Source organism: Bos javanicus, chromosome 2 (assembly GCF_032452875.1).
Source record: "Bos javanicus breed banteng chromosome 2, ARS-OSU_banteng_1.0, whole genome shotgun sequence".
Lineage (NCBI taxonomy): Eukaryota > Metazoa > Chordata > Mammalia > Artiodactyla > Bovidae > Bos > Bos javanicus.
The window spans coordinates 34,360,757-34,383,978 of NC_083869.1; the positions used below are offsets into that span (position 1 = coordinate 34,360,757).

At 38.5% G+C, this 23,222-nt stretch overlaps 1 protein-coding gene across 2 annotated transcripts; it reads left to right on the forward strand.

The window, feature by feature from the left end:
* The first annotated feature begins 12,659 nt into the window (after positions 1–12,659).
* On the forward strand, positions 12,660–22,841 carry GCG (glucagon). Of its 2 annotated transcripts, XM_061436766.1 has the most exons (6): positions 12,660–12,757; positions 15,867–15,967; positions 17,428–17,589; positions 19,719–19,856; positions 21,573–21,716; positions 22,365–22,841. In XM_061436766.1, exons 2-6 carry the CDS (start codon positions 15,876–15,878, stop codon positions 22,369–22,371), a joined length of 543 nt encoding a protein of 180 aa, XP_061292750.1. In that variant the 5' UTR covers positions 12,660–12,757; positions 15,867–15,875; the 3' UTR covers positions 22,372–22,841. The 2 variants fall into 2 exon arrangements, with proteins under 2 accessions (XP_061292750.1, XP_061292759.1); XM_061436775.1 differs by lacking the exon at positions 22,365–22,841 and having other exon boundaries at positions 21,573–21,720.
* The last annotated feature ends 381 nt before the right edge of the window (positions 22,842–23,222 follow it).

Sequence of the window (23,222 nt, forward strand, 5' to 3'; positions counted from 1 at the left end):
ATCAATGTTCAATATAGATTATCAATAAACACAACCCTAGTGGCAGGCCCTCAGTCACTGTTAGAATTTAAGTACAGTTAATGGAGTAGCCATTAAGTGACTGCTTAAATAAACATTGGTAGGGTGGCTTGGAAAATGGAGTATGGTGCCCCTCTCTATAATTCGATGATTTCTACAGTGTTTCCATCTTGTTTCTGTCCCCAGCAAAATTTTGTGTATGTAGAGGAAAGCCATCCAATATGTAAATCCAATTCGTGACTGGACTTAAATGTCGTTAGCATTCCAATCTCCCCATCACCTCTCCTCCACTCATCAGTATTTCTTCTGGATATCTTCTCTCTGCCGTTACCCCTGCTTTGTATCTTCCCACACCTGTCCTCCTACCAGCTCCCACACTATGGCCATGGAGCCGCAGAAGGGGGCAGAACAAGGGGGAAGCTCCTAAGAGACCACACAAGAATGGGCCCCAAATTGGAATCGGGTGTATCTTGCCAACAGCACTCAGGCTGCCAAAGCAGAGGCTCCAAAAATAAACAATGGAAGTCTAAACCTGAGATTTATTCCTTCAGATTAGGTTTTTAGAAAAAAAAAATGTGGAAACTTCAAAGTTCCATGAAAATAAGCATTTTCTCTCTCTCTTTTGTTTTTAGTTAGTGGCTATCAGTGTATGTTTTAAAAAAAATATGTATCACACGGGCCTCCAGGTTGCCAAAGCACCTTCAACATATCCGGAGTACTTTTGTTATTTACTTTCTCAAGTTACAGTATCAGGAGCCATAAAACATTGTTTACTTAATCTTTGGTGAAAAAGCTGTGCCTAGTGAAACCTGCTACCCTAGTATCATTTCCTTGACATAGAGTCTTTTGCATAGTGTTTCCTCTTAACAAGTATTAGTAATTTGTCATCAAAGTGTTAAAGATGTGTGGTAAACCTTATATCTTAGATATTCAATATTCACATATTCCTGTGTCATAGCTCCCAGAAAATAAGTAAAGTCATGGAAACTATGTCTGCAACTGTTAATATGTATAATTTATTGAAATGCATAATCTTTTCATTGAAATTTTATTCATTTTTAAAAAAGAACTTCAAATATCATATACATAGTTTGTTTATATGTTTATAAGTATAATGTACATATTTAAATATACATATGCACATATGTATATGTATATACATACATATCTATATTTTTAAGGTTCAGTATCTAGAATATATAAGGAACACTTGCAATTCAACAACACAATTTAAAAATGAGCAAAGGACTTGAATAGACATTTTTCCAAAGAAGTTATGCAAATGATCAATAAGCACATGAAAAAAAAGTTTCATATCCTTAGTCTTTAGGGAAATGTAGATCAAAACCACAATGAGATACCACTTAATACTTAGCAAGTTGGCATTAAAGAAAAGAAGTGTCAGCAAAGATATGGATACCCTAATATATCGCTGGCAGGAATGTAAAATGGTTCAGCTGCTGTGAAAAACAGTTTAGTAGCTCTCCTAAAAGTTAAACATAGAATTACCGTACAACCCAGCAATTCCACTTCTAGCTGTATAGTCAAAAGAATTGAAAACAGGTTCTCAAACAAATACTTATATAGGCATATTCTTTGCAGCACTGATTCATGATAGTCAAAGGATGGAAACAGCCCAAACATCCATCAATAGATGAACAGACAAATGAATTGTTCTATATACACATAATGAATATTATTCAGCAATAGAAAGAAATGAAGTACTGATACAGGCTACAATGTGAATGAACCTCGAAAACAAGCTATGTGAAAGAAGCCCAGACTCAAAAGGCTACTGTATGATTCCATTTTTATAAAGTATTCAGAATAGGTAAGTCCACAAGACAGAATGCAAATTAGTAGTTGCCTGAGGATGAGAAGACACTGCTTAATGAATAAGGCGTATTTTCTCTTGGAGTGATTGAAATGTTTTGGTACTAGGTGGAGTTGGTGGTTGCACAATATTGTGAATGTACTAAATGCCACTGAATCGTTCACTTTAAACAGTTTGATTTTGTCATACAATTTAATTTCAATAAATGATTTAAAAATCTAGTTTAAGAAACTCCATTTGTAAAGATTTTCAGCATAAGTAACATAATAATTATGACATCCTTTCTAGAATCAATAGACTCAAGTTTTTCATCTAAGAGAAGAGTATATTTCAGGAAATTAGGCTCTTGGATACTTTATAAGTATTTGTTTTGATTCATCCTCTTTGCTGATAAAAGGAATATTCCTAATCTCAATTTAAAAACTTAAAATTTGTTATACTTATTTAACTGGTTGTCATTCACACTTCCATACCTCTGGACACAGAAGAGAGGAACCCATAGAATTCACTCCCTTCAGTCATACCTTACACCTTATGAGCATTCAAAACACTTAGGCTTTCCAAATACCAGATATTCGCTTCTCTGCATCTTAAATTCTGTTCTTCCAACTTCCTGCTCAACTGCACTGAGCATAGCAGTTCTTCCAAAATGACTGTTTCAAATAGCCAACCTCAAGCTGCCTCCTACTTTGCTCCTCCCATTCTGTTTTCACATCAATCTACAGAAAACTATAAGAACAAGCTCTGTTTGCCAAGACCTGTCCCATTTCCATACTCTGCTCTCAATCCTATGCTCTTACAGTGTTCCAGCTTCTTCAGCAGAAAGTGAAATCTGTAGCTGTTGAAAAGGGTGAAAAGTCAATTGGGTGACATCTCCAAAACTCATGGAACTGATTCTTAAAAAATGAACCTCCACAGTCACTTTGGAAAGCAATTTGGCAGTCTCTCAGTAAGTTAAACATAACCCATCAATTCAACTTCTAGACTTCTTCTTTAGAATTCTAGAATTCTACTTTGCCTGAGAGAATTAAAAACAGAACCAAATAAACACTTGCACTCAAATATTTATAGCAGCATTATTCATAATAGCTCAAAAGTGGAAACAACCCAAGTGTTCATCAATTGATGAATAGTTAAACAATAAGTGTTATAAACACATAACGGAATATTATGCAACCATAAAAAGCAATGATATACTGATACATGCTGCAGCATGGATGAACTTTGAAAATACTATGCTAAGTAAAAGAAATCAGATTCAAAAGTCCATGTACTGAGTGATTCTATTTATATGAGAGGTTCACAGAATAGGCAAATATACAGAGAGAAAGTAGATGAGTGGTTGTCAGGGCTTGGAAAGGGGCAATGGGGAACAACTGCTAAGGGTACAGGGATTATTTTGAGAGTAATGAAAATGTTCTGGAAGCAGACAGTGGCAATGGTTATACAACACAGTGAATAAACCAAAACTAGTGCATCAGGGAGCCTGGTGGGCTGCCGTCTATGGGGTCACACAGGGTCGGACACGACTGAAGCGACTTAGCAGCAGCAGCAGCAGTGAATCATACAGTTTTAAAATAAAAGCTAAACTATAAAATATCTGGAATTGCCAATTGTTTGTATTTTAGACCTCTTGCTGTCTTGGCCATCTGGTGGTTGTAAATGGATTCAGACAGAAGCCAAGGCAGATTCTGAGGGGGTTAGGAGATCCCGCCTGGACTCCCACCACTGCTTTGCAGAGTCTTCCTCTAGAAAGGCCGTATGATCTGGATTCTTAGCAAGTGGCTTTAACCAACTTGGTTGCCTATTCTAAGCCCCTGAATCAGTATTTGTAATATAGAGGCAAAAATATTTAACTTATTGTGTATTAGGAGGATTAGACAGTGATATATTGAGAGATTTTTGCTTTTAGTAGACATTCATACATGGTAGCTATCTCTATTATCTTAGAGGACTTGCTCCTCATCTCTAAAATATTAAAAACAATCTGTCCTTAAACAATAGAAATATTTTCAAATTATCATTATTTTCTAAATCTGTTGTCTATAATTAAGCCTATATATGAATTTCGAGTGAAAATGAAAAAAAAAAAGCAATCACCTAATTAGGTGGTTGGTACCCAACGAAATGAATGCCTATTACACTTTCATCCAGGTATGAAATCAAACATTGCCCTGAACTCATAATTTATACATGATTGTTTTCATTAATGTCAACTATCCTAAGGGATACATTTATGCAGGATAATTGTCCAGAAAGACATTAAATCAAATTGGTGCTTAATAAATCAAAGCAAAAGTTAAGATACTCAGCGAGTCACCTTTTTTCAATGTATTTTGCCTAGTGTTGAGAGAAAGAGGTGGAGAAAAAGGTATAAGATCCAGACTTTGACTCCTAGAGTTAGCTGATCAATGTTTATGAAAGAGGATGCTGGTGACCATGGACTAGATTTATGAGAAAGTAAGGGAGAATCAATGGCACCCCACTCCAGTACTCCTGCCTGGAAAATCCCATGGATGGAGGAGCCTGGTGGGCTGCAGTCCATGGGGTCGCTGAGGGTCGGACATGACTGTGCGACTTCACTTTCACTTTTCACTTTCATGCATTGGAGAAGGAAATGGCAACCCACTCCAGTGTTCTTGCTTGGAGAATCCCAGGGACAGGGGAGTCTGGTGGGCTGCCGTCTATGGGGTCGCACAGAGTCGGACACGACTGAAGTGACTTAGCAGCAGCAGCAGCAAGGGAGAATCTATCTTTATAAAACATTAGGAAGGGGTTCACAGTTAATGCTCTGGTGTGCTCTGTAAAGATTAAAAAATCTTTAATTAAAATGGAAGTGAGAAATCAGTGTTTACTTCCTTTCCTCTGACAATATGGCAACAAAGAAACAATTTACTTTTCAGCCAGAAAGAGTTAGGATGAGAACACAGTACTGAGGCCATAGATTTGTTTATGAGAGCAAAGATAAATTTGAGGGGTGATTTATTACAAAATGAAATTGTAGAAATTAATTCTGTATGTTTGAAGAATAAAATAGTGAAACAATGAATTCTTCTAAATTAGATAAAAATTCTACTTAAAAATAAGAAAATAGCCTAGAGGACTTTATAAATTAGCCTTCAGTCTATGATTATATCATTTCAATATCACCAAAAAAAAAAAAAAACTGGGCATATCTTTACAATATATCTGATAAAATATGAGTTGGCAGCACCAGCACTGAGCAAATTTCAGGCAGGGGGCAAGAATGATTACAAGACATCATGAATAAGAAAAAGTGTTTATAACTCCATTTTGCATTTTATGCATTTTTTAGTATAGAGATTTCAAATTTTAAATATTTTAATGACTGAAGTTACTTCCTTTTACAGAAGCCTTTGAAAAATTGCAATGTTTTAATTGGTTCACATTAAACACTCTTAGAAGCTTGAGGGAAAAAAGTCTTTCCAGATGAGCAAGAGGTTGGATAAATGTAATGACATATGGTTTGTTTTTTATAGCTACAATATGCAAAAAATAGAAGCATAACACATGTATTCAATGATATATATGTATTTATACATATAAATATATATTCTGATATAAATTATGAGATATGATTATTTTGTATCAGTGTGGTTTTGTTTTTCTCTTTCTTGTTCCCTTTATGAATAAAAATAACAACTGAAACTTAGAACAATTTTAAACATCTCATTATACCCAGGATCTAACGCAAGATAAAATCAACGTATGCAAAACCATGATGTTGCTTGGTCCTCTCCAACTTGTGAGCTAGGCTGTTGGAACAGGAAGGTCTTGGAACCTTGGGGTTGTAGTGGGACGGTGGGGGGCGGATACTGAGGAACTGCCTGCTGATCTTATTACAGAATTTTCCCCCACCCAGCAGGATTCCACAGAATCACTCCAGATGAATGGGTCACCAACTGTTTCTTAAATATCTCTCAGTAACAATATATCTCACATCCTTTGGCAACAACACCCCCCCAACACACACTGCAGTGTTCTTCTTTTACTGCCCCTGGACCCCTGAACTCATCAAGACACTCAGGAAACTTGAAAGGCATCTGATCATTATGTGCTATATACTTAATTTCAAAAGTTTCAAAGGCTTTTGTTAAATGGCTACATTTTTTTCTTCAAAGTTAAAAAAAAATCTGAGTTAATGTAAAGTTTCCTTTCACATGCTATAGACAATTTTGGGGGGTAAGGGGGAGTGAGTTTTTTGCAGGCTCACAGACTATTTTCAGAAGATCCTTCTTATGGAGTCTGCATGCATATTGAGAGGATCACCTCTGAGAAACCAAAATGGACCTCAAACCAAAATTTTCCTCATCGGGAAAGTGTTAGCGGTCACTATTAAGCCTTTCGTGACAGGGCAGAGGCATACTCTCAAGACAGGCCTTAAAAATGGTGGAGAAGGAGCTGGGATCACTATCCCATTACCTCTGAATGGTGGTTCTCACATCCTGCCTTCATTGCAGTGGTTTTTCTGTTACCAAGACCTGGGCCTGTGCTACCTTTTTACCTTCAACTTTGAGGCCGCCATGAGTCCCTGAACTTCACTTACTTTACCCAGCTCATGTTTGATAACGAAGGGTCAAACTCTTTTACTTCCAGAGTAACTGATTGCTGCTGCTGTGCTGTGCTCAGTCACGTCCAACTCTTTGTGATCCCGTAGATTGCAGCCCACCAGGCCTCTCTGTCCATAGGGTTTTCCAGGCTAGAATACCAGAGTAGGTTTCCATTTCCTCCTCTAGGGGATCCTCCTGACCCAGGGATCCAATCGGCATCTCCTGTGTCTCCTGCATTGCAAATGAATTCTTTATCCACTGAGCCATCTGGGAAGCCCAGAGTAACTGGTGCTAATGGCCCACCCCTCCAAACTTATTTTTTTATAGTTTTGATTTAACTTTTTAGCTTGGAAATTCCGATCATGTATAAATACAATTACATAATAAAACTTCACAGTAATAACTCATCAATTTAAAAAATTATTGATATTCTGCCATGCTCTCTACCCACATATCATGCTCCTTTTTAATTTTACCATTCTTTTTCTTAGATAGAATTTTCATAAATTGAAATCACAACTCTTGGCTGTACTATTTTGACAACTGGGCATTCTTGGTAAAGCATTGGCCTTTCACAACATGGAATACTTCCACCTCCCCAGAAAGTTACCCCCAGATGATTCTCCTCTTCTGAGAGAAAACCATAATTCTGCATTTTATTTAACTTTAGTTTTGCTTCTGAACTTCTATGAATGGATTCATACTGTATGTAGTGTTTTGAGTCTAGCTTCTTTCACTCAGCATCATATCTATGACAGAGAAGGCAATGGCACCCCACTCCAGTCTCTTGCCTGGAAAATCCCATGGATGGAGGAGGCTGGTAGGCTGCAGTCCATGGGGTCGCTAAGAGTCGGACACAACTGAGCAACTTCACTTTCACTTTTCACTTTCATGCACTGGAGAAGAAAATGGCAACCCCCTCCAGTGTTCTTGCCTGGAGAATCCCAGGGACAGGGGAGCCTGGTGGGCTGCCATCTCTGGGGTCGCAGAGTTGGATACGACTGAAGTGACTTAGCAGCATATCTATGAAATTCACCCATATTGCAAACAATATCAGTTATTGTTCAGTAGAATTTCATGTTATGAATTCTGTACCACAATTTGTTCATTTTCCCTTTTGTTGATAAATAATTTGGTTCTTTCCAGCTTCTAACAGTTTTAAATAAAGCTGTTGTGAATATTTTTGTACAAGTCTTTTTGTGGATATATTTTTTCATTTCTTTTGGGTAAAACACTTAGAAGTAGGATTACTAGGTCAAAGCATAGCTGTACATTTAGCTCTAAAGCTTAACCTTTTCCCTAAGTGGGAAAATCAGTATTTAGAAGTACTATTTGTACTCTGGTCTTGTCTGGCCCACTACTCCACACTGCCTCCTACAGGTAAGCACTTTTATTAAATTCTTGTGCATGCTTCCAATTTTTAAAATTACAGTGATGAGTAAATAAATATCTATTTGTCCCTTTCTGTCTTCTAACCCACACAAAAAGGTAACCTACTATATATCCATAAACTGTCCTATTTTTACCTAACAACATATCTTAGAGTCTTTCCATATTGACTAATCATTAATAATAAACGGCTTCCTCTTTCTTTTTCTAGAAACTGCTCTATTGATGGCCCCTTATAGTACTTCCAACCTGTTTCTACTATACATATGCTGCAATAAAGAACACTGTATGCCCCCCACCCCCACCCCGCTGGCCTCCCAGCCCAGCTCCCGTTGTGGCCGAAGCCAAGAGCCAGCATGTCGATGCCCCTCCATCACTGCAATTTTGTATTTAGCTTCAAGGAAAGAGTACTTTGTGCCATTGCAGCAGCTCCCTGGGCCTGGAAGGGCCCCGCTCTCCCTCATGGCTGGGGGGACACGTGCTTGCTGCCTCTGTGCTGGCCCAGACCAAGTTGGGGAAGAGGGACTAGGCGGTGCAGTCTTTCAGTGCCAAACACAGAGCCAAGGGTCGGGGGAAACCTCGTGATGCCCCAGGACTTGAGGTTGGCAGAGGTCGGGCTGGGCTGGGCTGGGCAGAATCCAGTGACCTGGGCAGGAGTGCAACCCATGGAGATGTTTGAGGCAGGAACTCCAGCTCTCCGAGCCTTTGGTGGCAACACAACTGCCAAACTCATTGAGCCTATGGGCCAGGCGACCATGCACACAGACACGTGCCAGGCACACGTCTGTGCTCACGGTGAGCCCAGGCACAACTCCACCCCAGGCACGTCCAGGGAGGGATGCAGGCCCTGCACCCGGTTCCTGTGGTTCTGGGGAACCACCAGGTAGACGTGAACAGTTGACCAAAGTGGCCAAAACCTGGGCTTCCAGAAGCTCCCTGGACAGAGCACCCTTCCCAGTCCTCTGGTCTCTGTGGGCACTAATTGGGTGCACCTCAGGCTTCTGTGCCCCAGTCTTGGGGGGGGGGGTTGAGGGTGGGGACAGCCCCCCAAAAACAGTTTCATTTCTCAGGATTCTCTCAGCTGAGAAAGAGCCAGGGAGCAGAGCATAGCCCCCTCCCTCCTTGGGGGCCTGATATTTCTGGAGCTTCTAAGCCACAGAGCCCACTGGCTGTGGCAGATGGGGGTGGGGCCACCCCACCTATACCATCTTGGGGTGGGAGTGCCCGCACCCCACCTGGCATCTGAACGAATGTTGATTGAGAGAAGGGACCGACTGCTGAGCATGGGGTCACCAAGGCCGGGCCAGAGGCCACTGGTGGGTGATGCCATGTGTCTGTGTCCACCCTTAACGGATGTGGAGCCCAAGGCCCAGGTGCTGTGCCCCTCCCCGATGCTTGTGTGTGTGTCAGTGGGGCCTGTGCCCTGCCCCACCCACGAGTCTGCTGTGTCCACATGGAGAAGGTGCTAGTCCTGGTGCCCCCTCCCGTATGCCCCACACAGCTGTCCCCTGGAAACAAGCAGTGACCAGTCCATTCACCTCACCTGGGTCCACACCCCCACCACCACCACCTGTCCCCCGCGCCCCATGGTGATCACTGTACAACTTTTTTATTCACAAATTCGTGCTCCTCTCCCCCTTCAGCCTTCACCCTGGGGGATCGGTAACTTATTTGTCCGGATTCTTGGAGGTACCTCTGTGCATTTGTCCTCAGGTGGTCTTACGGATGTCTTTCAAAAGATGGTTATTTTATATGATTTATCATGGAATTTATTCTAATAAATCATTCTTCTATCATGTGGCAAAAAAAAAAAGCTTTGTACCTTCGTCATTACATATAGATGGGATAAATTTCCAGAATGGTGCTTCAGCTTTACTGGGCTGAAGGGTGAGAGGTATTTGTACTTTTGTTTACTATTGCCAAATAGTGCCTCAAACATATTGTGATGTGTTTTACTTCCATCAGCAATGCATGAGCATTCCCCTGGTCCATCCGCTTGCCACCAGAGTGCACTGTGAACATGGATCTTTGCCATTTGCAAACATTTCAACCCAAGTTTCATGGGCAACTGATGAAACTAAACATGTGAAACCCCTGAACCCTGTGATTTTGTGAGGTGAGATCCTAAGAGGAATTTGCTACTTAATTTGTGGCATCAACTGAAAAACAAAAATGTGGAGTCTTTGTTCAAAAATTATTAAGAATTTCAAGATGGTATGAGTAGAACATTAAGCCAAGTGTGTGGCTCCATGCAATGGCCCAGGCTGAGAATCTTAAACATCATAAAAAAAAAGAAAAATCATAAAGAAAATAAGAGATCTTTGAGTAGACATTTACTTTACCTGAAAACTTGATGTATGTTTTTGCACACTGCTCCATATAATACTCATATTTTAAATGACTTACATCAAGTTAAAGGATGTTTCAGAAAGGCATATTGTAGCTATCCTGTGGCCATCCCCAGGTACTCTCCACACAGCCTGATGGGAGAACTCTAGATGACATCTCCCAGGACTTTCCTGCTCCCAGACAAGCTGTTTAATACTAGTTACATAAATACAGGGTCACCACTTTTCCTGCCTGAGTAACTGCAATGATAGGAACTGAATACCAAGTGGAGGTTGATTTTGGGACAGTCATTGGAAGAAGATCCCCTAGTCCAAGTGGCACTTGATGTTCGTCTTAATTTCTGACAATACAATGTCCATGAGGGAGCCTGAGTTCCCCTTCCAGGGGAGGAGAGCGGTGCCTTATTCAGTGGGACTCAGTGCTTCTATACTCTCAGAACGCTTGCCATTAATGGTATTGGGACCCCCAAGAATTAGTCTTGTTGGGCTGGAGATAGATGACACTAGAGGAAATTTTCTGAAAGAAGTGAGGATAGTCATTTCTGAAATAATAGAAAGCAAGTAGAGTGGAGGGCTAAAAAGGAGTTTTGTGGTGAGCTATCGGAAGAGGGAATTTACTGAGATGCCAGATGCCATGTTAAGACCCTTACGTACAGCATCACAGGGCCCCCTTCTTAGGGCTGCTCCCACAAACAAATAGCATCTGCAAAGGAAAGAGAGACAGACGGACTGACAGAGACAGAAAGAGGGTAAGAAACCTCTATTCAAAGAGGCAAATGGAAAAAAATAAAACTGAATGTCAAGCAATTCAAGAGAAATATAGCCGATATACTCATGAAGATTGAGGCCAGAGGGAAGAACAATTTGCTCCTGTGTCAAACTAATCCACAGTGTCCAGTCATTACAGTCTGTGTCAGAGATAATCCAGCCGGTCCTGAGGTGAGCCACAGTTCTCTGCTCTTTCACCCCCTCTGCTGGTGAAAGGAGTCCTCAGGTCAAAACACCAGCAAGCACAGGGAGAAGGTGAAGAAAATGAGATCGGTATTTTACACAGCCGTGCTTCTCAAACTTTAACATGCACATGAATCGCTAGGAAGCTTGGTAAAATGCAACTTACTCGGTAAGTCTGGGCTTGGGCCTGAGAGTCTGCATTTTTGGTAAACTCCAGGTTATACTGGGGTGCTTGGACCACACTTCTAATAGCAAAGCTAACATTAATGATATACCACCAGCAATTACCAGCACGAATACCGCTTCCTGAGGTTACCTAATTTCACAGAGAACTGATCTCTTATGGTGTTTAAATAGCTCTACATCCAACAGTGGGTCCAATCCACAAAGGGAACTGTTTAAGTTCATTGGGAATATTTCTATAGTTGTCTCTGATTTACTCCTGTGCAAGTTTCATCATGCAGTTGATTATATTAAAGTGTTGGAATCTAGTTAGCAAAGGTTGCAAGGCTTTTGTTGAATGAAAGCACATTTTTAGTTTAGAAGATTCATTTAATCAACACTCATTTCTGAGCAGGAAGCTGAGGCATAAACAGAGTATGTGACTTGACTGAAGCCACACAGCTTATTGATAGCAGCCAGACTAAAATCTAATTACACTAACACTGTCTCATGCTGTCTGTCCAGATGATTTCCCATTTTCCCGTTCCTCGAAGGGCATCAGACTCATAACTGCTAAATCCCATAGATTACTGAAGTCTTAAGTGGCAGATCACAAAGCTCAGTAATATGACATATACATAGTAACTCATTCTTTTGAAAATTAGTGTCCAGCTCTCTTATCAATAGAGTTAGCCTTTAAATATGCATTGGAAGAAAGAAGAAATATTAGACCTTGTCTTATTAGCATCACCCATCTTGGATGTTTAATCCTCACTTTGCTTTATCTTTTCTTCCTGAATCCCATTTTAAACAACAGTCTTAATTGGCATTCTTAATTGAAAAGTCTTAATTGATATTCTTTAAAATTCCTCACCGAAATAATACAAATTAATTTCACATAACGTTGATGAGAAGATCCCTAATGTTTTGAGTGAGTGATTTATTATTTGGGTAGATGAAAGAATGAATTGATTATTCTATTAAGATAAATTCATTATCACTAAATAGCAAAAAAGGGCTTCTAAGACCCTCAAACAAGGCTATGCTCAAAGAGGTTGGCCACGGACTATATAATTTCACATTCTTTTGTTCTGCAACATAAAAATTCACATCAGAGTACTTAAGTGATTTTCATTCCCGATCAAGAGTGAAGGTGAATTTCCAAACTTCCCTTTCCATTCTCAGCCAAAAAAAAAAGCAAGAGTAAATAAAAAGTTTCCTGGTCTCTGAGTTCCCACCCAATATAAGCTTATTATGCAGATGAGCAAAGTGAGTGGGCGAGTGAAATCGTTTGTAACAAAAACCCATTATTCACAGATGAAAAATTTATATTGTCAGCGTAATATCTGCAAGGCTAAACACCACTGGAGAGTATATAAAGGCAGTGAGCTTTGGTGCACAACTACAGAGCTCAGGACACTGCACACCCAAACGAGGGCTCACTCTCTCTTCACCTGCTCTGTTCCACCTCCTGGTGTCAGAAGGTAAGGTTAATATTGAGTGATTGTAAGACTGTACATTCTGTTTAGGGTACAGTTAAGTGTTCATAAGGGGGCAAAGTATTATGAATTAAAGTGCTGTTTTTTCAACTTATACTTTGTTATTATACTACGCGAGGCAGAATTGAAATGAAAAAGTGATGTAAAATGCATTTAAATAAACTTTAACATAATAAAGCCTCAAAGCGAGTCAAAGAAATAATTCAATGAAAAGATATAAGATAGAAAGAAAAACAAAGATTCAAATCAAGGCACTTATTACAAAATTTAACTAATGAAAATTGCATTTTAAAACCAGTGGTGACATTTTGAAAAACAAATATTTTTCTTCAGATTCGATAAATGTGTATACCATTTTGAACAGAAGGCGCCTTTTAAACAGCAGAAATGTGCCCATTTAGAGAGGTTATAATAGTAATTGATCCTTACCAATGAAAACGTATGGTTTTCCAGAAAAGCAAAATCAACATCATCATTCAAATATTCAAATTTCTGATAAGGCTATCAAAAAATCAAAGTCCATGAAATCAGCTCTTTGTAGATAAGACATAGCGTATTCAGGGCAGAGAAGTAATGTCATCAGTTATTGGGAATTCTGTGGATGGAGCTGAGTAAAAGCACAGATTAATAATTACTATGTTTTGGGGACCAATAGTAATAAATAAACTATCTAAAATGTCTACATTCCAAAATGAAATTTTAGTAAATACCTTAAGAAAAAAAATCAGATGGTCTAAAGTACCTATTTAAGCTCTTAAGGACAAGGAACAATTTTACAAAGATCTTCAGGGGAGAAAATGATTTCATCCTGTTTTTTTGTGTTTGTTGGTTTTCACACCTCCCCATCAAATTCAGGATCTTAGTTTCCCGACCAGGGGTCAAACCTGTGGCCCCTGTATTGGGAGCACAGTGTCTTAACCACTGGACCACCAGGGAAGTTCCATGTGGTATGTTTTCTTTCACACATACTAATTAATACCTGTGAGAAGAAATTACCTAGCCAGTTTTAAAAGAATTTATTTGGCCTATGGCCCCAGTATACTTAGGGATATACTATATAATATATGTCACCTTGCCTAGATCAAAGATTAATCTTTGCAAAAGACTTCCTATTTAGGAAATATGATTGGTACCACATCTCCTTTTAAATTTGAGTGGAAATGTATAGGTTTTATTAAAGTGCAGACTCTCTCTGTAGGCTAAAGCAGGGGTGGGAGAGTAATTGGAAAGTCTCTCCTCACTGAATAAGATTTTGATACCAAAATGATGCAAATGTTTGCTTTCTCAAGTAGCAGTATTCAAAAATCCTTATTCTTAAATATTTCACAATTCTGTTGACTTTTACACAATGAATAAATAAAGTTTCAAAAATCGGTTATTTATTTAAATAGAAATATTCTACTGCCTGGGGAGGACTTCAAACACTGACTTCTCTATGGTTGTTTCTTATACCAGCTCTCCCAGAAACTACATGTTCCATATCTGCCATATCCATATCCTAATAGAAGATATTGTAAAACCTTTAGGGACATTACATGAAAGCAATTATAGTTTTCAGTTGACTTTCCAACAATGATGTAATCCTAAAGAGGAATGTTTGCTTTAATTTTTTATGTTTCTGAATTTTATGAATGTATAATTAAAAATTGCAATCAAAGACCCTGCCTATATATTTGGCAAGGTTTCCCAAGTTTTCCAACTGTATAAACTGAAGCACAGAAACACACCAAATTAGTAATTGAATATTGGTGAATAAAGGGTGAACATGTAATGCCTGTTGTGTTGCTTTATCTAATTGATCACTTAGTCTAAAAGGCAATATTTCAAAGGGAAAAAAAAATACCACTGCAGGTATTTCCAGTCCTCATGTTTTAGTGCCAAAGAAAGATAGGAAGTATGGCTAAGATGTTAAAGACAAGGTTGATAGTTTAAAATGATAATATTTGTAAAATACTCATTTCAAACCAAATGCCATTTGCTAAAAATACTCAGTCAAATTTTTAACAAATAAGCATAATCAAACTTGGATTGAAATCCCCACTTCTCAAAGTAAATATGGTCGGACTTGAAAGAAGCAGAGAGAAGTTTACAAGAAACACTGGATTTGAGATTTTCATTCAGAAAATAGAGGTGCTTGTCCTGTGGGGTCATTCTGCCCCACACTCATGCTTGTTCCACCCCACCCCATCCACAGTACATCATCATGTCCTTGGCATCCTATGGCCTCACGGGGCATCTGCTTATGATGCAAGGTATCTTGCAACATGGTCTAGGGTGTCACTAGCAGTGAATGACACATCCTGGACTCAGTCCAATTATAAAACAACCTGGGGACTTTCAAGACTTCAGAAGCAAGCATTAATTTTCTTTATGACAGTGATCTCTTAGTTTCTTAGTTGTGATTGTTCAAGTTGCCAGAAGCATTAGTTCTTGTTGCAAATTGCTTGTCTTTAAAATGATTTTTTTCCTTTAATTTAGAATAGGTCAAAGCACCCTAAAATACCTCAAATCTGTTGGCCGCTTTATAATTACAAAGTCTAGACCAAGTTACACTATTTAAAATATAAATGAATAATACATCTGAACCGACAGCTGGTATGCCAAGTTGTAGCCTGAGGCTGCTTTAAGATGGTTGAAATGCAGTATAATGTAAACGCTTGGAAGTGAAGGACTATTAATTGAAAGCCAGACTGATAGTGGAGAGGGTGGGATCATGGATAAGGTGCCATTCAAGCTAACCATATGTAGCATATCATCTACAGTGGGTATTTTCAATGTTTATCATGGACAATTTTAATTTCAAGTCTGGAAATGAGCCTTCCAATTATTAACAGAAGTGTCCTACACTAATGAAGAAATTTCATAGTGCTGCACATCTTTTGTATTCTTTTTAGCCACCAAAAAAAAAAAAAACCTGCAAGAAAAATATATTATAATATTTTAAATTAAACTAGAAATATAATCAGAATAAAATTGATGACTAGTGTTTTCTTTCTACTCTCAATATTTACTTAGTCAAAACTGAACTAATTCACCTGACACTTTTAATATGGTTGAGTGTCTTTATGTCTCCCCTGACTCTGTGTTTCAACAGGCAGCAAAAATGAAAAGCCTTTACTTTGTGGCTGGATTGTTTGTAATGCTGGTACAAGGCAGCTGGCAACGTTCCCTTCAGAACACAGAGGAGAAATCCAGGTATTAAATCTTTAGATTTGAGCCAACATAGCACTATGCTTATAATACAGCCCAAGATAAGTGTGACTAGTAAATAGGTCTCAGTAACTTGGAATAAATGCCCTGTACTGCTTTCAAACGTTTAAAGTATCATTGTGATAAAGGCTTTTCTGGAGTATAGATAGGAGTATGTTATTTCATAACTAAAGGAGTGGGGAATGTTGAAAAATACAATATATGGGAAATTATAGCTCTTCGAAATCTTTGGCTGATCCTGTCTGTCCATTCATTACTCACACTGCATGGTAGATCATTTTAATTATTCACATCAACTTTTTCTTTTTATTTCAAAAAATAACATTGTTTCCTACTAATTGTAAAATTAGTAAGAAATTTTACATGCACATTCATGATAGACAATATGCATGTACTGTATATAAATACATCCCAGATCATTTACAGCTTTGTATTGTATTTTTTCTCTTAGCATTGTATTGTTAGATTATTTTTATAACATTACAAATATCTATTAAAAGTATGATATTTAATGACTACATACTATTTCATCTTATAAAGTACAATATTTATTTAGCTACCCCTCCTCTTTTGAATACTTAAGAGTTCTTCAAATTTTCCTACAAAAAGCCTGCCAATAACATTTTTCCTACATTTCTTACTATTTTCTGAGGATTTATTTCTAGTGGTAAAATAATTATGTCAAAGGATTTGAATGAGTTTAAATTTTTTATAATATCTTGCCAATTTGCTTTCCAGAAAACTAATACACATACACATTCCCACTGGCATTATAGAAATACTCCTCTCACAATATCCTCCCTGGTATTTAATCCTTGCTAATTTGACAGGTAAAAATAGTATCTCATTTCTATTTTGAGTCTTAATCATATTGAATATTTCCCCACATAGCCATGCCAACCAACTGTTGATTATTGGCATGTGGATTATCCACTACATAGTTTCAAATTAGCAAGTGGGCTTTTTCTTTTCTTTCTCTGAACTTTTAATTGTCTTTCCATTAGCTACCACATAACCAGGTGATGGAGCTACTTTTTTATAGTAATATATGCAAAACAGAATTTGGAATATAAATCTGCTGCCCAAACAAAAATGATTTGGGATGCTTCACTCTTTTAAAATATTCAAGGCGTGTTGCTCTCTTCTGGCATTATTAACATAATGAGTAGATGAATTTGTTGAAAAAAGATTTATTTAATCCTATTTCAGAAAAAGAGAAGCCAGTTGAAAAATCAGTTGCTAGAGTTCCAAATCAGAGTATATTCAACTCTGGTAAAACCATGGGAATCCCATGGCAAATTAAGGTCTTTCTGAACTGCCAACTAAAATGCTGGGGGAACCTGCCTTCCAGCTTCATGTGGTTCTATATTTTGTAGAGAAGCTGCTTCTCAAGTGAATCTACTCTTGAGGAGAGATGTAGTTGCACCAATCACTGTTCTTCACAGTTCATTCCCAGCTCCCCAGACCGACCCGCTCGGCGATCCAGATCAGATCAATGAAGATAAGCGCCACTCACAGGGCACATTCACCAGTGACTACAGCAAGTACCTGGACTCCAGGCGTGCCCAGGACTTCGTGCAGTGGTTGATGAATACCAAGAGAAACAAGTAAGAATTTGAACCTGATCGGAAATGTACACTCAAATGTATACTTAAATATGTCTAAAATTCTTCCTGACTTTCTTAAGTTATCATACATACCAAATAATGCCCATGAACTCATTTGATTCTGATGATTTTTAAGCTTGGTGTTGTTAACCTCCGTATTATGCCTTTGCATGTCCTACACGTCACCCCTTCAAAACTCTTGCTGCTAAGTCGCTTCACTTGTGTCCGACTCTGTGCGACCCTATAGATGGCAGCCCACCAGGCTCCACCGTCCCTGGGATTTTCCAGGCAAGAGTGCTGGAGTGGGTTGCCATTGCCTTCATTACCTACCCTCAAATGGGACATAGACTTTAAATAATTTTCCCAACTTTGGTCTTAGCAATATTTACTCTGTTGCCAATTTTACTTTAAAATTGAAAGCTGACTTTTGTGAAACTGCAAGGTTAGGAATCTAATTCCTGACCAAAAGACAAGAGTAAATTCAACATTCTCTTGTAGGGTTCAAACTCATGACTATGATCACATTCAAAGTATCCTCTAGCCAAGTTCATCACGGTAAGAAATGGAAACAGATGCAGTCTTTTTCTTGTAGAATACAATCCAAGATACGCATTAAAATTACAGCCTAGCAGCACAGCATAAAGAGAAAAGAAGGCACATAGGAACACAAGCCTATCGTAAGGCATACATTTTAATGTTGAATTTCTTTGACAGTGTTGGGGGTTTTGCTGCATGAGGCTACTGGAGGAAATCAGCCACAAGGGTTTCACAGGGATGGTGGAATTTCACAATTTCTTTGGAGGGTGGCCCACAAAGGGAGGGAGTTATGCATGCAAAGTAGCTGAAGGAATCTAAAAATCAGGAAAAGGGAATATATTTGTCCGGATAGAATGGAGAAGGGTAGAGAGAAAGAGAGAAACCAGCAAGAATTAAAGAGGGTTGTTGACCAAAAATTCGTAAAGTGGAGAATACAGGAAAGATGGTGATCATGGTCAAAGAAGACACTAGAAGTTCTTGCTAAGGATTACAGACGGGGCTTCCCAGGTGGCTCAGTGGTATTGAATCCGCCTACAAATGCAGGAGACATAGGAGATGCAGGATCGGTCCCTGAGTCAGGCAGATCCCCTGGAGGAGGAAATGGCAACCCACTGTAGTATTCTAAATTCCATGGACAGAGGACCCATGGACAGAGGACAGAGGACAGAGGACAGAGGTTACAGTCCATGGGGTCACAAAGAGTCGGACATGACTGAGCTACTGAGCATGCATTGGTGAAACAGGAGAAATTACAAATTTGAAAAAATGCAAACTGTCTTCATTTCTAGAGAGACAATGCCACAACTTGGCGAATGAATGTAAAAGAATCCTAGCTCCCAGGTGGTTTCTGTTGTGTTTAAGATGAAACCTTCCAGGGCTTATACATGATGGAGCAACTGACCATCTTTCTGGTCAACCCCTTCCACGGGGCATTCTGTACACATGTGAGGGTGATGTAAGGTCATTTTCTTAGCTTTCCTCACTGCTAGCCCATCATACATTTCCTTTAATTCATTATCCTGTGGTCCTTTCAATGACATTTTGTGACGCTCCTTTGCTTTCCTTTGATTCAATAAACTAACTCTGACCCCATGTGTTGGAATAGGAAATAGAAACCCACTCCAGTATTCCCGCCTGGAAAATTCCATGGACAGTGGAGCCTGGCAGGCTACAGTCCATGGGGTCACAAAGTGAGTGACCGAGCACACACACACGACCCTATATGTACAAATGACATGCTGCTGCTTTGTTTGCGAGTGGCATGGCACAGTAGATAGCCCTCACACTTTTGGACTGAAGTAAGGGCAGCGTTAAGAATTAATGATACAGACAAGCAGAAGAGGTGAAAATGGGTCACTGGGTGGAGTGAGGGAGCTTAGCCTCCCTTAATTGTCATTAGATTGCCCCCATCAATCTTCACTCCCAATAATTAATGCAGCTTTCTGATGAGTCTCCTACACACCCTCATCTCCCCAATCTCCCTCTAACCCCCCTCCACACAGAATCCAGAACCCGAAGCTGCCATTGCTTATAGGTGAGAACCATATTGCTAAAGAGACAGATCTTCAATTTAACTTTCACATTTCTTTCAGGAATAACATTGCCAAACGTCATGATGAATTTGAGAGACATGCTGAAGGGACCTTTACCAGTGATGTAAGTTCTTATTTGGAAGGCCAAGCTGCCAAGGAATTCATTGCTTGGCTGGTGAAAGGCCGAGGAAGGCGAGAGTAAGTCTGTACATTCTTATTTAATTTTTTTTTTTTTTTGCTTGATGCTGAAAACTTAGATTACAGTTATCCATAAATGGATCTGCATTATGAAGCCATTAATATAGTCTCACAAAGTAAGGAAATAACTCCTGTTGGTGGGAGACAGTTTATAAAAGTCTCATCTGTTTTATCTTTGAGAGCAAGTGTTAATGATAGCATCACACAGGTTACTATTTATCCCCCATCATTAGTTGTGTTAAAATTAGATATTAATTTGCCAGTCCAGGAAACTTTTGAGGATAAACAGAGTGCTTCTGATAACTACGCCAGGAAAATATGCTTAAACTAGGACTGTCCAGGAAAACTAGGGATAAGGGAAGAGAAGAAATACTGCTGAAAACTTAGTTTCATTTTAAATATTTACATAGTTGATGTGTTAGTAAGTATTCAGGTAAAAATGTGATACAGACAGGAACTAAAGATGTTTAATGAAATGGCATTCAAAACAAAAATATGTAGAAACATTCATCTATTTAACGATGTATCCATTTTTTATGAGACTACCATAGAGATAGTCATTAAATTATTACAGTTGAAAATGAGCCTAAGACCTTTAGGTACTTCCTTGCATCTTACCACAGCCAAACAGACCCACAGACCAAACAGACCATCTCATTTTCTTGTGACCATTCTGATGACTTTGAATTATGAAAATCAAGAAATTCATGTTCCACTCTATTTTTTCTTTAGTTGTTTTGGCTGTACCTTATGGCATGTGGGTTTCCCAGCCATGGATCAACCCAGGCTCCCTGAAGTTGGAAAGACAGAGTATTAACCACTGGACCATCAGGGATGTCTTTAGCAAGATTTTCAATAAGCGTATTGAGATTTTAAGGAGCTCTCAAGACAAAAAGGAGCTAGTATTGTCACTGATTTTTAAAACAGCAGCAATAAAATTTATAAAATCAATGCAAAAATAGTCACACGAGATTATTTTATAGTGTTTTAAAGAGATACCAAAAATTCTGTTAAATAAACCAGTCAGAGAAAATATCTAATATAGACTAAGGTTTAATCCCTTAAGACTGTACTTGGCAAGGCTGTTTTGATCATCATTAGTTTTATAGGATATACTATATTTTTCTGAATATGCTGCTGCTGCTGTTGCTGCTGCTAAGTCGCCTCAGTCGTGTCCGACTCTGTGCGATCCCAGAGAGGGCAGCCCACCAGGCTCCCCCGTCCCTGGGATTCTCCAGGCAAGAACACTGGAGTGGGTTGCCATTTCCTTCTCCAATGCATGAAAGTGAAAAGTGAAAGTGAAGTCGTGCAGTCATGTCCGACTCTTAGTGACCCAATGGACTGCAGCCCACCAGGCTCCTCCTTCCATGGGATTTTCCAGGCAAGAGTACTGGAGTGGGGTGCCATTTCCGTCTCCATTTTCTAAATACAGACAAATCAATAGTTTCAATAATAAGTTCTATGTTGACAATACACTAAAATCTTAGAAGCAGCTGGAATACAGAAAAGGGCTTTGTTTCAGGTTCTGGCTCTGCACTTGTCTACCTAATTCCCTTTCTGACATTCAAGTTATGAGGCTTTTTGTGGTAAGCCCTCTGTAAATAGAAACATATGGTTTTCTCAGTGACCCTTACACAGGTTACCAGTGACAGGCAACCAATAAGCATTTCTTTGAAACATTTAACCAAGTGCTGATTTTACCCCTCCATTTCTCAGTTTCCCAGAAGAAGTCAACATCGTTGAAGAACTCCGCCGCAGACACGCTGATGGCTCTTTCTCTGATGAGATGAACACTGTTCTCGATAGTCTTGCCACCCGAGACTTTATAAACTGGTTGCTTCAGACGAAAATTACTGACAGGTGATTGTATTTTAGTTCATCCCTGAAACCATCAAAACTTTCATAAATATTATCATACTGCTATAGGTTGTTCCTACATGAAGGAGAGAGTCTTTACTTTCTTGGTATACAATGAAAATTATGAATCATTCAAGAGTATATTATTATATTTGTTTCTGATCATTACAATTTTATCCTTTCACTCACTGATTCCAAACACTTTTCCTGAGTGTTGGTAAGGGACAAGTCATTAGGAATACAAGTATGGAGATGTTAAGCTGGTCATATATTAATAATATTGCAAATTGCTGTATATGTTGAAATTATAGCACAAAGTAAAATACCAGTATATATGATATTTAAATACTTAATGCAATAAGTATAGCAGTAAAATTTAAAAGCCAAGATTAACAGGCATGTAATAGGTTGGTTGTAATTACTTTTTATAATTATCTATACACTTTATATTTCTTGCTGGGGACAAGTTAGGATAAGCCATCTGTGAAGGTAAATATTTGAAGAGTTCAAAACACAAACGGATGTATAAAATGAGAAGATGAACAGCCTTTATCAAAATAAATCATTGAAACATTTTCTGGCTAAGTTAACTATCATCTATGTATTATACTATGTTAAATAATTGTCTCTCTCTTTTTTTTTAATTTCTAGGAAGTAAGTGTGTCATTCATTACTCAAGATCATCTTCACAATATCACCTGCCAGCCATGTGGGATGTTTGAAATTTTAAGTTCTGTAAATTTAACAGCTGTATTCTAAAGCCATATTGCTTGCATGCAAATAAATAAATTTCCTTTTAATATTGTATAACCAAAAGATTATAAATTGAATACACCATTGTCAAAATAGTGCTAAAATATCAGCTTTAAAATATGTTAATTCAGAATTCTCTTTCTTTTCTTCTGCTAACCTGCTTAGCAATGAAATTATTTCTCTGTGATATAATTTGTATATATAAATTACTCCAATCACAACATATTTGCATTATAATAAGATAAGGGGAAGGACTGGTAGCCACAGTTGTGAAATGGGAAAGAGAATTTTCTTCTTGAAACTTTTGTCATAAAAATGCTCAACTTTCAGTATATAAAAGATAAACTAAATAAAAATTTCAAGCTTCTTCATCAATGCCTGTATTCTCTCTTCTTTATGGTCCCACTCTTTCCAAATAATCCTGCTTCCTAAGTTGGTAAGCCATAAGCCAAATCCGATGCACAGATATGGCTTCATGTTTTAAATTGCTGCACAGTACTTTAATGCTTTCAGCCAACATCAAAAAACCAAGGTATTTTATATCAAAATGTTGATTTCTCATGTTTCTTGAAAAATTAGATCATCAGGCAATATTGGACCCACAAATCAAATCTCTTCTAAAGACCAGTACCAGTTGCCTCCTTCTGAAAAGTCACATGATTTTCAACTCACTATTGTGTCCCCTACACACACACACACACACCGCGCACACACACACACCGCACACACACACACACCGCACACACACACACCACA